Genomic DNA, 15,795 nt, shown 5'->3' with positions numbered 1-15,795 from the left:
CAAATGGAGGCACATGCCACTCACAAGATGATAATAGCCCATTCAAATTTTGTCACACATCTTTACTATTCGTGTCGCCTCTGACACTTCCCAAGCACTAGGAAGTATCTTCCTGCACTCCATACGTATCACCCACATCCCCCAGCCTACTCTCCTTCCTGCTTTCTCTTCTTTGCTTCATTGTGATCTTCGACTTGCCTCGTTTAAGCCAAGCTCTCCAACCAGAACAAAATCTGAATACAACTACTGCCTTCGCAAAGGGTGCATGTTGTTTTACAGGTTACCACTGAGTGCCGTTGATGAAAAATCTTGATTTTTCCAGTCTGCAGAGAGTACAGCTTTAGGCATTCCACATCCCTCCTCATGTGCCTTCTATCAGAAGTATGATAAAAATATTCAGTGCTCTGAGAAAGAAATTATCACCCAAGCAAACAGCAGAAAATTCACAAGGGGCTCAGAAGATCATGCTTCACTACAGTTTGTATTTTTTTCAGTTCCAGTTCAGTTTTCAGTAAACCTCCTTAGTTTTAAGAAGCCCCAGTTATAAATGTCTTTCAGACAAATAGCCAGAGAGAAAACACATACTGTCTATTCACAGATTAAATATATACGTATTATATCATGTTGGTACTGCAGAAAAACACAAAAAGACTTAAGGCACAGATCAGTATAGAATCTTACAGTAAGTATATATAAATTCAGCTCAAATTATTACACATACAGGTAGCATTTAAAATATATCTCCCCTTGCCCAAGGCGTGTTCATATAGTGCATATGCTCCTCTGCCACTCCCTTTGAAAATGAGAAAGCCATACAGCAGTCTCTTGTAGCATGCTCAAAAGAGATGCTGAGGCACAGCAGAGATGCAGGCATCTCTGCCACACCAGGGTGCTGCCTTTTTCAAGGCACTTCATTTTAAAAACCATTTAATAACAATGCTGCAGTCTTACAAGCTTCTGGTTCTGCATTGAGAGACTAGAAAAAAAAAAAAAAAAAAAAGGTTTACCATCTGTGCATTCTTCATAATACCAGTCCAGTTCATAGTAATCTGCTTCAATAAATTTCTGCATAGTCAGTATCCTTCAGCAACAGACAAGCTTGCACTTCGCTGCTAAGGTCAAGTGAAACGCAGCCATGCCTTCCTGCCCTTGCAAAATTCCAGGTCGCCAGGAAGCTCAGGGAAAGCTGAAAACAAACTGCACATCTTCAGTGGAGCTGTAGTTAAACCAAGGGGTAGCGGGGAAGGGGAGAGGTGTAATTTAGGGGGAAAAACAAAATAAAATAGAAGGATGCAGAAGGGAGATTTCTAAAGCAGATGCCCCGGCAGCTGCTCTAATAAAGAAGCTCTGCACAGGAGCCTCAGATGGGTGTTAACAACCTCATCCTATCAAAGGGCTGATGTGCTGACGTGGGGGACACACACCACCGCCCGGCTGTTTCTAACCCATCCCTCTCCTCCCCAGCCTCCGCATCCCTTCCCCTCTAACGTGTCGCCATGGAGATGAGCTGGCTCCAGACGAGATGCGGGGATGAAGGGAATGCATTTTGCTGCTTCTGCCTTTACAGGCTGGAAGGACCCCTCCATACTGGGAACAAAATTCCTCACGCAGAAAGATGAGACAACTCGCTGCCGACTGCTTGCCGAGCAGCAGCACCATGCCATTCACTGGGCACAGGCAGAACATTAATAATGAAGATGTAGTCCATCACTACGCTCCCCCACACACTGATAAAAGCCTGCCTTCCCCATGGAAAAATGAAACATTATTGCTTCGCTACATTATTCAGGGCTGATAATAGAGCCTTTCAGGCATTCCTGTTACTGCAGAAGTGGCAAACAAAAAAATGAAAGATCTAGAAAAACAGGGAGAGGAACACATTTCTCCTTCCAGCAAAGCTAATCTACTTTGCCTTCTACCTTCACCATGAACCACTGACCCATTTTTATTTTTTATTTTTAAGCACCTAAGCTTCATAGTCAAAAACAAAGGGTTCAGACAAATTTTCAGTGCTCTTCCTAAAAATACTTCAGGTCTTCAAACAGAATAGCTTAACGTTTGTGCGCAATGTTTTGGAAAAAAAAAAAAAAAAAAAAAAAAGACAATGTCTTTAAGCTATTAGGAGCAAATCTGAAGAGTAAATGGCATCAAATCATCATCACCATCGAGCACAGCAATTCAGAAAGCACAGTTGAATCTGTACAGGTACAGATACCAAGGGATTGGGATCCATTTTGTTTACAACTGCAACTTATTCTTAACCCCTTTCTCCTCCTTTTTAGGGAACTTGATTACTCTGTGACCACCAGTAGAGGCATTGGTACAGATTAAGGTCCAATACACATTAATAACGCAGGATAAACCATCCTGGTGTCTGACTAGCCCAAGACTCCATCTGCAGAAACAACCATGAGCAGATAAGGGAGACCTGGCCTTCCCTTAGCTGCCTTCTCAAGCTCAGCTCTTTCCAGCTTTCAAGTCAGCTTGAGACAGATGCAGTTTATACTCTTGGCAATTCTCAAAGGGCTTATCCTGTGAGCCCATGTACATTTTTTAGCATCTCCAAGATCGTCTTGCAAGGAGTTCCACACATCTACCATTCATGATATAAGAAGCCACCATCTTTTGTTCCCAAACTCACTCTTCCTAAATTAATTTGATGCCTCCAGCTCTAGGAATCTGAATAAACACTCACTTCACCTCTCCTTTCCAATTAATTCATTGCAAATTTCTGTTAGATCCCCCCTCACTCAGGGCTGTTCTAGAATGTTACTGCTTATTCTACTCCTTAACTGGTACCACTAAATTTACTGTAACAGGGGAAAAAAAAAAAAAAAAAAAAAAGGGGAACAGTCTAGCAATAGAGAGAAAAATACATATGCTGCATGACCACATTAGTATTTCAGCTTTTCTGGCACAAATAATTATCGCTGCAGTAACTTTGAGCTTGGAAATGATCACATCTGTGTTATGTATTGATAGCTGAATCACAGACTAACAAAGTTGGTCGCACTAGCACAGTCAGCAGCAATGAGTTATGTTATTCACTCCAAAATTCCTGTCCAGGGCCAAACACAAAGACTCCTTTGATTGCAAGTACATGATTTCACCAGAAAATGATGTGATGAGGTTTGGAAAAAAAAAGAAAAAAAATCACTGCCTTCATGTCCTACAACAGAGTAACCTCTTTGGTAATATGCACAGGACTCCCCCTACTCGGTGCTGCTGAGGCCACACCTGGAGCATCGGTTTATCAACAACAAATTAACAAAAGGCCTGTGTCTTGGCTTTGGCTGCCAGAATGAAGGCTGTCGTCTTCACCTTCTGTCACTCCATACCAACCAGAGGCCAGGAAATCCTCATGCCCCATTAGCTTCTAGCCTTACATATGAAAGGCACAAAAATCATTTTTATTTCCCAACAGAGGCTACCCCTCAGTCATTAATTTTCCATCAAGGTAACCTTAGCCCTCCTGAAATCAAGATACACACTAAGAGGTAACGATGGTCTGAAAAAATAAAACCTAGTTGCATTTTGAAAGAGATCAGATTATTTTTGATCTCACATTGCTGATCAGATTTTTTACATTCTGTACTCAGTATTGACAGGAAAGCTATACAATTAGTGTACTTGTACTTCAGGTTAGGAAATCACAAAGAATTATGTAAAAGCCACTAAAAGCCTTTGGATATGCAAAGGTCATATACTTACCTCTGAAAAAATTAATGGTTTGAATACTGTATTTTCACCAAACATGATCAATCTGCCCTCACACTGTGCATGCCATCTTGAAATCAAGGGCCACGAAGAGGCCCTCCAGTTCTAGCTCAGCCTTGCAGAATTTCAGGTATGCATGCTCACAAGGTGAGAACTGCACATGCTATTAAATGCTATTAAGGCTACACTGTTAAAATACTGTCAGAGCAAAATAAAGGTTCCTATGGCAACATTAACTCAATTGCTCCGCATACGAGCTATTTGTTCCACTTGTATTATTTTTGTCCAGAAGGTAATTTAAGTCTGGTAATGCTATTAAACTTGCATTGAAAATATAAAGAGTGGGCACTGGCTACCAGCTTAAAATTGCTGCAAGGACTCTCTCCTTTCTATTTTCTGACAATTTAAACAAAGGAAATCTTGAATATGCTGACATTTTCTTCTCACTCCCTCCCCTACACCCCACAACACACAGTTGTCAATGAGAGAAGATGAAAATAGTACATGGTGGGGTTTGTTGTTGTTGTTTGGGGGTGGGAGGGCAGTGGTGTCTTTTGTTGGTTGTGTGTGGCTTTTTTGGATATTTTTCTATAGAGCTAATTGCAAACGCGGTGGCGTAACCTAGAAAGGCATTATTATTCTGTGGAGAAAATCACATAGGTGGTCAAATGATTTCAGAAGTCCCCAAGAGACGTGGAAATATGGGGTTAAGTGCATGATCTTCCTGGTCTGATGACTGAATACTATACCTCCAGGTATCCCTTCAATTGTATGAGAAATCGAAGCTACACAAGGGGCAGGCTAGAAGGGTCATCAGGTAGGATACAGAAGCCTGACCAGGCTGCCAAAGCAGTTGCACACTTGCAGAGCCTTCTTTCAGCCTCTGCAGCCCTGGTTTTACTTCCTTCAGCTGGGTATCAGGTACCTCTTGTGTAAAAACTACCCGAACAGTACAGCTTTTTGGTGGACTGCATCTACAAACATTAAGCCTCTTTGTATCCAGAGCCCTCATTATAACATTACATTTGATGGGAGTATTACCATGTTAATTGCCTAAAACTTAATCAGATAATTGAGTTTAAGAAAGATTTCAGATAATAGCTCTATGATTATATGGGAGTTCATTTTTCTTATTTCAAATCTAAATACAGTTATTCACATTCATTTAGCCTTCCCTTCGAGCTACTAGACTTCATGCTTTTTCTGTTTTTAGTTTAAAACGAAACAAGGAAACTTCTTTGTTCTCCACAGAGCAAAATATACAGACTGATAAAGAATTCTGGTTACCAGCTTTGATAAGCTAAATAGACACAGCACTCCTTAATTTTACCCTTACATAGGGGTATTTTTAGGCAGAAAAGTTGGCTTGAAAAGTTCTTAAGCCCTCTCCTTCTTCCTTTTTGCTCCATTAAATCTGTACCATAGGTCAATACTAAACTGAACTGCTCAAAATAACCAGGTTAAAAAAAATACAAACCCTCTTCCTTCTTGAAAGATAATTTTTGACAAAGATAATTTCATTTACCCAACTGCTAAGCATGGTCTCTCAAGGAAGTTGTAACAGCACACTCAAGAAGGCAGTGGACTATATTGTTAGGGGGCAAAGTAGCAGTAAGGCATCTCTGCTGGCAAAAAAGCACTCAGATGATATCCTTACCTTGAATCTTACTATTAGTCATGCTTTCCCATGTTTGGTCATTCCCAGCCTTCTCCTCTAAACCTTTCTCAATTCTGGAAGGATCTTTTGGAAGTAAGCACGAGAGTTGGTTGCAGTATTTTTATGGCAGCTGCAGCAGTGCATTAGCTCTCATTGAATTACCTCTTAGTCACGTTTATTCTCTTGTCTCTAGAACTACATAAGGATGTTCACACACTTAAACACCATATCTTTTCATTATTTTCTAGAGTCACCAACACACAGGCTAAAGGTACCCATCCCACTAATATCATCTGGAGTCCTTTCTATCCAAGGAACTGCTGTACAGCCCACCATCATGCAGTGTGGCTTTGCCACAATAGTTACTTTGCAAGCTGACATTTCTAAGCTGCCTTTTTTTTTCTTTTTTTTTTTTTTTTTTCTTTTCCTTTCTATTTCACATTATTAAAAAGCATTAAAGCAGAAAGCAGAGCATATTAAAAAGCCTAACTGATTTTCAAAGACAGGCTGGCATACTGTTATTTCTAAATTGGGATCTCATTTTCTGAAGTGAACAGTTACTTACATTTCACCTTCTAAAAGAACACAGAGCGGGAGTCATTCCACATTTAGTAAGAATAAACAGCTTTGCAACTTAGGCTAGAGATCTCTGCCAATGTAGTATTCTGCTCAACAAGAAGTCATGGTGGCTTGCTTAACATCAAGAGTGGAACCAGAGCAGTGAAAGCCTTGTACCAGATCAGCTTTCAAACTTGGTATTTAGAAAAATAAGTGTTTCAGATTTGATAACTCTCTTTAGTCAACACGTGATTACTGTGCAGGATTTCAAAATGGTACAGGTACTTTTTACACATGGGACAGAGTGTAGAGACACATATGTTCCCTTCTGAACACCGTAAGGGCACAACGACCTCTCCTAGTGCAGACAAAAGACTCTTCTGATGGAGAGACTCCAAGCGTTCTCCCACTGAAACAGAATAATTTAACATGAGATAAGGGTGGACAGATTAAATTAAGTTACCTGAGGACAAAAAACTATTTTCCACATAATAGGATTACTTCTCCCTTCCCTCAAAATTATCCCTGTAGAGCAATATATTTGCATTTGTATGAAATCCAAATTGATGCTGTCTTCAGCAACATACCTCAGAACTGGTAGGCTTTCATTATTCATTAAGGGATCACTGGTCATGCTTAAATACTGTGAGACTATAATAGCAAGAGATAGACATTTCCAAAAGATGTCATATTTATAAGAGAATTCTCATATATACACAACTATCTAGAATATGTAAAGCTTTAAAGAATCATATATTGTAAACTGTTTGCCAACTGAAATGCACTAATTTTCTATTTTATTGTGGTTATATCTTTACTGGAGGTAGCAAAAACATTTATAAAATGAAGTTGAACTTAACAGCATGCTTGATTGTATAGATAAAAATACTACAGTAACGTGGCTATGACCTGTTTTTCTAACAAGGAAAGAAAACCCACTGACAGTCACAACCGCGGGTTCCCAGGAGATGAAAGAAATGCAAGCTGAATTACCCCAAAGGAATACAGAACCAGGGAGCCCAGAGCTGGACACTGTATTCCAGGTGTGGCCTCACCAGTGTTGAGGTATAGGAAAAGGCTCTCCTCCCTCAGCACTCCACCTAATGCAGCTTAGGACACCATTCACCTTCTTTGGTGCAAGGGCACACTGCTGGCTCGTGTTCAGCTTGGTGGCCAGCAGGACCCCAGCTCCTTTTCTACAAGACTGCTTTCCAGCTGGTCAGCCCCCAGCACGTTCTGGTACATGGGGTTGTTCCTCCCCAGGTGCAGGACCTTGCAGTTGCACCCTTGGGTCAAGGACAGCTGACTGGGCTTGTTAGAAGCTGCTAGAGCTTTCTACAGGCTCACATCTGCGGCTCCCCTTACCGTGCTTTTACCTGTCAGCAGCAGGCACGCTCAGGTTTTTCAGAAGTCCCCAAATGATCCTGGTCTTTGTTGCCAGATCCAGAAGCTCCCAAGGCAGAACCCAGACTCCAGTACAAACTGCTACATCTGTTTGTGACCTCTGTTTGCTGTGGTATGGGAGCTGTGCTCAGGCCTGGCTCCTGTATTGACTTTACTCTAGTATCAACCTAAAGGGGTGCTAGGCTTTCCTTAATCAGGGGGCAGGGAGACGGAATGTCACACGTTTACATAGCACATTTTAGATTGTCATAAAAAGCATTCTGCCTCAAGAATTATTATTAATGAAACCGGGAAGATGAAACTTATTTATTTGATTATGCTTTAGGGACATAAAAGAACAGCTGCAGCTGTAATACGCTAGTCATTTCCTTCTGAAAGGAATATTCCTCCAAGTGTGAAGACTCTACTTTCTAATGATCAGTTAAATTTAAAAAAATAATTATTTTTCATCATCATCTATCCCAGGTTATAGCCAAGATTTCCCCTAAAAGCTGCTAATAAATTTAAATACTTGGATATTTAAATATTAATCTTTCTACCACAATGTTCCAAAACTAATTCAAAAGGAGGGCTAAGGAGCCTTGTGTCTCTTGACTATTTTCCTCAAACTAAGTCTTCCCTTGTGGCAAGTTTTCCATGGTAAAAACGAAACACAGCAGAAGTCCTCCCCCTCTGCCCTTGAAACACAGTAACTGTACAGTCACAGTAGAACTAATGTGTGAACATTAATAGCTACTAGTTTATTTTTTAACTGTACAAAAATGCATCTGTATGCTTTAAAAGCACTCCAAACACCTACCAACTCTTCAGAAAAGCTCTATCATTTTGATGCTTCTATTTTAAAGGACAACTCAGCTACCAGTTACATGAGGAATCACTTCTGGAAGTAACATTTCTCACGGATTCTCTCCTGGGAGCAAATGCAAACACAGGTGAACTCAAACCAGAGAATATTGTCACTGCAAGTGAATTAGATTCCTTCACAGATAATGGTCTTCAGAGGAACTTGAATCTATTGAAACAACCACGCAGCCTCTCTTAATAAATGTATTAGTCAGAAACAAAAAATCAGGGTCAAATAAGTATGTAGTATAATAACGTTTCCTTTTATCAAGCCTGTTTTGTAGAAAAGGGAAATTTTAACTGAATAATGAGAATTAATTACAGAACATGCAATAGATATATGTGAAAATGTACGTGCATGTACATAATACAAAAAATATGTGCTACAGTTCATATAAGAATAGCAAATAAGTTTTTTGGAAGTACAGTTCTGAGAGAGTGATAGGCCATAAAGAATTAGAGCAATGTTTTCTGAACGCAGTTTAAAATTATGGTTTGGGTTTGCAAATCAACTGGAGCTTTATAAATCACCTTTTGACAAATGAGGTTCTTCCCTTTCATCTTGTCATTCTAAAGTGGGAAGAAATGAAGACAATAGCACCGTTTAGGAGGCATTTGTTTTCAGAACCAGTTTACTTGCTGGGCTTGAGATAAACAGATCTTTACTACCTTCATGGCACTTCACAAGACTTCATAAAAATGCATTTGAAGAACTATTTTCATTTTCAGTAAAGATTTGAAATTTGGTCATTATATTTTAAAGTTGTTTCAAAATGATAACTATGAATCCAATTGTACACAAATACATCTATACTATAAATACTATACTTGTGTGTGTGTGTGTATATATATATCTTAAATACATACACAACATTAAATATACACAGATCACTCCACTTTCTTACTTCTGTGGGCCTCAAAGCATTTTTAAGTACTCCAGTACTGAGGTTCAAAAGTTCAGACACGTATCCTGTTCAAAACTTACAAACAGAACAGAGCTGGAGATATGGATCACAATCAAAAGAGAAGTTAAAGAGTCACCAAGTACTGTAACTGGCCACAGATGTGTTCTAAATCTCAACTATTGCCAAAAAGAAAACTACCACCAACAACTAAAAACCATCATAACCTCCACTGCCATTATAACCAGTGGAAAAGCAGAAGTGTTTCCCTTGCCTAATTCCAAGCTGGTATCTGAACATCATTAAACTAATGAGTTACACCACAGGATTGTCACAATTGAGTTACCATCTAGATGTTAATTCAACCTCAGTAATTACACTTGAACTGGTATGGTGAGAGACGAGGTATCAAGATGTTGCTCTTTCCGATAAACTCTACATAAACAACAGGAAGCAGTACAATATATATATTTGCATAGATTAACAATGCATGATATTTACATATATTAAAACATGCATATACCCTATCTGTCTAATATTTCCAGTCTGAAGATTTCCCAAATAAAGCCACAAAGCATCCCTCCCTTCTGACTTCTTAATAATTGGTAGTATGTCACAGTTTCAAAGCTGATTGATACTACACTACCCAGGAACAACAAACAATGAAAAGATTTAACTTAACCTAAAAATATTCTGCACAAGCTCGTGTTTTGAAAATAGTTTTATTTTACTTATCTTTTTGTCTCTGAGAAGCTTGAAGAGGGCATAGCAACAGATCTATACGTGTAGCACATTTTAATCCTGACAACAGTATCTGTTTTGCAAAGAATCCTTTTGTCCTGTAGTAAAATTAATAATTTTTTCTTTCACTTAAAGGAATCTGTCAGATTATAAATTTATTTTTTCTTATTTATGAAATACAACTACGTCCATACAATTTTTAGACTACAAGGATACTGCTTTGAATACAGTTGAAATCTGTAAGATTGAACTAATTTCCTCATAAACAAGTCACAGTATTTGTTCACTACCTTGTCAAGGTTTTTAAAATGAACTAAACAGGTACAAAAGGAGTGGCTTGATTGCAGCACTGAAATGAATCATAGTGTAAGCAGACACACCCTGGAAAATACTCTCTAGATTGATAATGGTACAATTCACAGGACTTCTGTACCAACTTACTTAAAATAATATTTTCATTCTTTTTCACTCTATGCCATAATTTCCAAACATGCCAAATTTTTATGATCTTGCGCTCTTATGTACAGATGCATTATATGACTCGTTCACAACAAACGAACAAGGGTAGAATAAGAAATCTCAGTTACCAGGGTATTAGTCTAGGGCTTAAGCCAACTTCACTTGGTTTAAACTTCTTAAGCTACTGTTAAGCAGAAATGTCTGTACATAAGCATTAAAGAACAAACTTTTCTTTACACAACTTCTCCTTCTTAGTTCCTTTATCTTAATCCATTAATTTCCAATGAAAGCAGAAAACACATTGCGGCAGCAACTGCACTCACCAATTTTTTCCATTCAAGCCATTTGACTGCATGAAAGTTTCAAATCACAGCACATGGCAAAGTTTGCAGTCATGCTTGTAAGAAAAATGCCATACAAAATTGTTTAAGTGCACACAGCTACAAGCAGCTACTGCTATCCAATTTCTCTGCTATACATAGCTTCATTTATCATAGAATCACAGAATGGCTTGGGCTGGGAGGGAACTTAATGATCACCCAGTTTCAACCTCACTGCCATGGGCAGGGACACCTCCCACCAGACCAGGTTGCCAAAAGCCCCATCCAGCCTGGCCATGAAGATCTCCAGGGATGGGGCATCCACAGCTTCCCGGGGCAGCCTGTGTCAGTGCCTCACCGCCCTCACAGTGAAGAATTTCTTCCTAATATCTAATCTAAATCTACCCTCTTTTAGTTTAAAGCCATTACCCCTTGTCCTGCCACAATGAGTCCCTCTTCTTCGCTCCTGTAGTCCCCCATTATGTACTAGAAGGCTATAAGGGAGCTGAAGCCTTCTCCAGGCTTAACAACACCATCTCTCTTAGCATATCTTTGTAGTAGAGGTGCTCCAGCCCTATGATTATCCTTGTGGCCGTCCTTTGGACTCATTCTAATAGGTCCATGTCCTTCTTGTGCTGGGGGCCCCAGAGATGAATGCAGGGCTCCAGGTGGGGTCTCACGAGAGCAGAGTAGACGGGGACAACCCCCTCCCTTGACCTGCTGGCCACGTTGCTTTTGATGCAGCCCAGGATATGGTTGGCTTTCTGGGCTGCAAGCACACATTGCTGGCTCATGTTGAACTTCTCATCAACCAACACCCCCAGGTCCTTCTCCTCAGGGATGCTCTCAATCCATTCTCCACCCAGCCTGTGTTTGTACTTGGGATTGACCTGGCCCAAAGGCTTGCCCTTGCACTTGGCCTTGTGAGGTTTGCATGGGCCCACCTCTCAGGCCTGTCCAGGTCCCTCTGGATGTCATCCCTTCCCTGCAGCATGTTGACTGCACCACACAGCTTGGTATTATCGACAAACTTGCTGAGTGTGCACTCAATCCCACTATCCATGTCACTGTTAAATAGTACCGGACCCAACACTGACCCCTGAGGAATGCCACTCATCACTGGTCCCCACGTGGATATCAAGCTGTTGACTGCTTCTCTTAGAGTGTGACCGTCCAGCTAATTCCTTATCCACTATGTGGTCCGCCCATCAAATCCATTTCTCTCCAATTTAGAGGCAGGGATGTTGCACTGGAGCATCTATTACTATTCATTCCCAACAGTCAAGCACCATTACAAGTGATATGTCACAGCAGTGTCACAGCCGGGAGACTTAGGATGCTCTGACACTGATTTTTGCTTTCCTTGCCCCATTAGCAAAACATCTTTCCTGTGATTAATACAACAGTTCCCCTGCATAGAACTTCTTATAGGTGTGACCAGGTTAATCCTGTTACTACAGACTGGAAAACTGACTTTTCAGAAGGTTTCTTTTAGCTAACTACTGTCATCATTTAACAGCATTAAAGGTCTGATATGAAACAAGGAGCTGTTGTACAATTAATTCCATAGATCAACTTCAGCTTCCCCCCACCACTTCATGTTGTTTTTGTTTGATTGAGGAAGAGATGTAGAATATATGTAAAATATCTACCAAAATATTTAATGCCTTCTATTGAAGCACTGAAGTCAGTAACTCTGTTCTTCATATCCATAATGCTTGTCTTTACCTTTTTTTTTCCTTACAAAGTGAATTCTCCAGGTGCTTCACAATACAATGAAGTCATGTTTGCAAAGGTTTGTGTTGAGCCCCGTAACTCATCCCTTCCAAGCTCCACAGTTCTTCAGTAAGTCTACCTAAATCTATGTCGTACTATAACTTATGTAAACGCACTACCATTTAAATCTAACAGCTACAGCTTTAGTACGTCACCTATCAGTTGGATGCTCTGCCAACTATTTTAACATGCAACACATTTAGAAGTACAACAAAACTCTACTTGATGTAAAAACATCAGCAGGGGGAGGTAGGATCATTTAACCATAAATGATAATTAAAGGACAACCAAAGCATGGATCACAAAAGTCTTGTCTTCTTGCACAGCTAAGTCAATACCCACAGTGGAAGAACTCAGAGAGACAAAAATCCATGGACTGTGATAAAATGATCTGCAAGTTCAAACAAAAAGAATGAAAAATGCAGTAGGTCACACTACTACAAGCTTTCTCTCCAGGCACAAATAGTACTTTTCTGTACAATAGCATGAATACGAACACAAGAAAGAATGAAGTGATAAGCCTTCTTAACTAAATGCTCAGTTTGGTTCTTCACAAGTCTTTCATAAAATCTTAAGCTGCAGAAAAATGATTTGACATCATCATGTGATGCTGTTACACACTGGCACCAGACTAAACAGCAATGTGTCAGAGGGTATGTTCAAAAAAAGCAAATAACTCAACAGGTCTAACTTTCTACATTTTTATAGATGCAGAAATTTCATTCTCTTGCCAGGGAGATCACAAACGGAAGGTTGCATTCCTTTGAAACTGCAAAGTATTGCAGTTTCATCAATATTTGATAATGTGAAGAGGCGTATGCACAGATTACAAACGCAACAGCTGGTTTTGATTATTTCCTTAAAGCTGGAAAAACAGGTCTCTTGCTTTTCACAGTTATAAGAGAATTACCTAGACACTTCAGAGAAGGTAACAAAAATAGCACTGTTTTATTTGTTCCTCAGTACAAGTTATGCATTTTTGACTTACGGAAGTATTTCAAGGTCTCTTCTATTTGCTCAGTTGTTAAGTCAATATTTGCATCAGGAGAAATGAGAGGCGTATGAAGCCAGTCGTCGTGGTCATAACCATAGATTGTATCTGCTCTTAGCTTATAATGAGGCAGCTGCTCTTCCAGTAGACTGATGATTTCAACTTCAGGAAGATTGGTACTATTGCACACATCTGACAAAAGAAAGAAAGGACAGTTACCCTGTTAGGTACTTTAAACCAAGTACTATACATATAAGCTAGGAAAAACATCAAATTGGTTTGACATTGGCAAGATTTTATGCATGTAAAGAACACCTAGATAGCTAAACAGCTAGGTTTAGGACATAAGACTAGCACAAATTTCCCCCAAATGAGATTATTTACTAGTACAAAATAGGAGGACACGTTTCTCAGGATAAAAAGCCCAATTTTTACAAGAAAGGGCTCATCTATTGAAGAATATTCCCTCTAATAGGTTAGAGAGAAGGAGGCAAAATAGAGAACAAGGGAGCATTGACCATGACAGGGTTGTAAAAACGCATGTATGGAGAAAGGGATACTGCATATAGGAATTTTCATTTTTTTATGTTTTACTAGACAGATTATTTTTAGGTTGCATACTCTGCATTTCTCCTTAACTTGGTCTTTGACCACAGTTCAGCATCACTGTACTTTGCTGCTGACAGATTTTTCTCAGGAAGAAATTCAGGATTGCAATAGCAAACTGTCACAACTCACACTTAAGATACAATGGCAAGGCTGGCAAGCAAGAACTTCTAGGGCACCTTTCAACACCATCTTGACCTGAATTCTGTGCTATCAGTCCTTCACATTCACAAGTGTATCATCGTTGCACGCAGTTTTAAAAATGGATGCCAAGGGCCATCAACAGCTGCATAAATGTTGCAATTTATATTGGAAATTTAAATTTAGGAAAAGAGACAGAAGTTTTAACATGTGAAACTGCAATTCAGCATAATTAAAACCTTTTTCACCATGAGGATGATGAAACACGGGAACAGCAACCCAGAAAGAATGAGAATCTCAGCCCCTGCAGAGACTGACAACCCAACTGAACAAGGCCCTGAGCTATCTAAACCTGGTTTGGAAGAGCAAGCACTAAGGAAGGCTGCTCCCAAGCTGTGCAATGCAGTTCTGTCTTTAATCAGTGATACATAGCTCTTGGGATGGTTGCTAGGACTCACTCCACTGTGAATAGCCAAGACTGTCAGGGGCTGACTGCACCCACAGCCCTACCCAGGCTTACTGGGACTCCCTCCCCCCCCCCCCCCCCGCCCACCCAGCACCCCCATATAAGCAAGCCAAGGCCCCCTGCCCTCCCTGCACAGTGCTATAGGGCAGAGCTGTGCCCAGCTCTGCCTCTGATGATACTGACTCGTTCCTGGAATGTCCTGAGACCTGACTCAGTAGCTGGCATCTATCTCATCATCACTGGAGAGTCAATTTAAACCATTACTGCAGCACTGCTCTGGAACAACGGGACTGCACTCTGTGCCAAGGACACTGCCCTTCCTGTCCTGTGGTCGCCCTCAGTTCCCTGCAGAGCTGTAAAGCAGCCCTGCTCTCCCTGCTCCCTCAGGAAGATGCAGATTTTCATACAGGATAAGCTCATTATTGCAGGACTGACGCAGACCTGCAAGCTACTAGAATCATCTTCTCTAGGAAAAATAACAAACAAACAAAAGCAATTAACACACACTTCTCCACAGACCATCAATTACCTCTTTTTCAACTTTCTAATCCAGAAACTGTATTATCAGAAGCATCATCCCAAGAATTTAAAATGTCAAGAATGCTACTATTCAGCCACACTTCAGGGCAAATGATACTCCTACTGATAATCTCTTGCCTATATTCTTTACAGGATCCTGCTCAGTAAAACTAAAACCCACCAGGGCAAGTTGCACCATACCTTATGGTTCAGGGAGTTCACTATTATACATTAGGAGGTATTCTGCTCTCCTTTCATCCAGACTGTTCTACTAACTTTTGGACATATAGAAACGTTCCCCAAATCTTATTGCAGAAATATATGTGCAAAAGTTAGCAGGAGCACTCACACGTGCAACAATACGATTTTTATGGAGCTTGTTCGACAAGAGATGTGCCTGTATACGTCATTTCAAGAGGTCTTTGCAGTACTCTTGGAGACTACTAGTTTACGCAGAGAAACAAGACCTTATTCCCACATCTCCAGAGCTAAGCGCTAACTGTACAAACCTTTCTTTTGCCCTGACTAGTTTAAGTGTTGATAATGTCCATTTTAGTGCCTGCAACTATCTGTGTGCAGAGAAGCCAGCTGACCTTACATAAAATGGCTGCTGCTGTAAACTAAACATTTTAAAGATGTTTAGACACATCCATATATATAATACATAGGTATATAAAATATGATGTGCATATATA

At 40.1% G+C, this 15,795-nt stretch overlaps 1 protein-coding gene across 16 annotated transcripts in view; it reads right to left on the bottom strand.

Annotated features, from left to right (window-relative positions):
* Nucleotides 1–15,795, bottom strand: part of TRAK1 (trafficking kinesin protein 1) — a 137,374-nt gene that overhangs the window by 55,277 nt on the left and 66,302 nt on the right. For 13 of the 16 annotated variants that reach the window (XM_084510752.1, XM_084510765.1, XM_084510766.1 and 10 more), the window contains exon 3: nt 13,366–13,560. Coding sequence is in view for 10 of the 16 variants with exons in the window: in XM_084510760.1 (XP_084366886.1) it covers nt 13,366–13,560 (195 nt within the window). In the remaining 6 variants the exon portion in view is untranslated. Of the gene's footprint in view, nt 1–1,007; nt 1,349–13,365; nt 13,561–15,795 lie in introns of those variants that run through there. The other 3 variants (XM_084510763.1, XM_084510755.1, XM_084510764.1) reach the window with 2 other exon arrangements.

Source organism: Aythya ferina (assembly GCF_964211825.1).
Source record: "Aythya ferina genome assembly, chromosome: 2".
Classification (NCBI taxonomy): domain Eukaryota; kingdom Metazoa; phylum Chordata; class Aves; order Anseriformes; family Anatidae; genus Aythya; species Aythya ferina.
The sequence above is the reverse complement of the archived record's forward strand: the minus strand, read 5'-3'. Positions and strand labels throughout refer to the sequence as shown.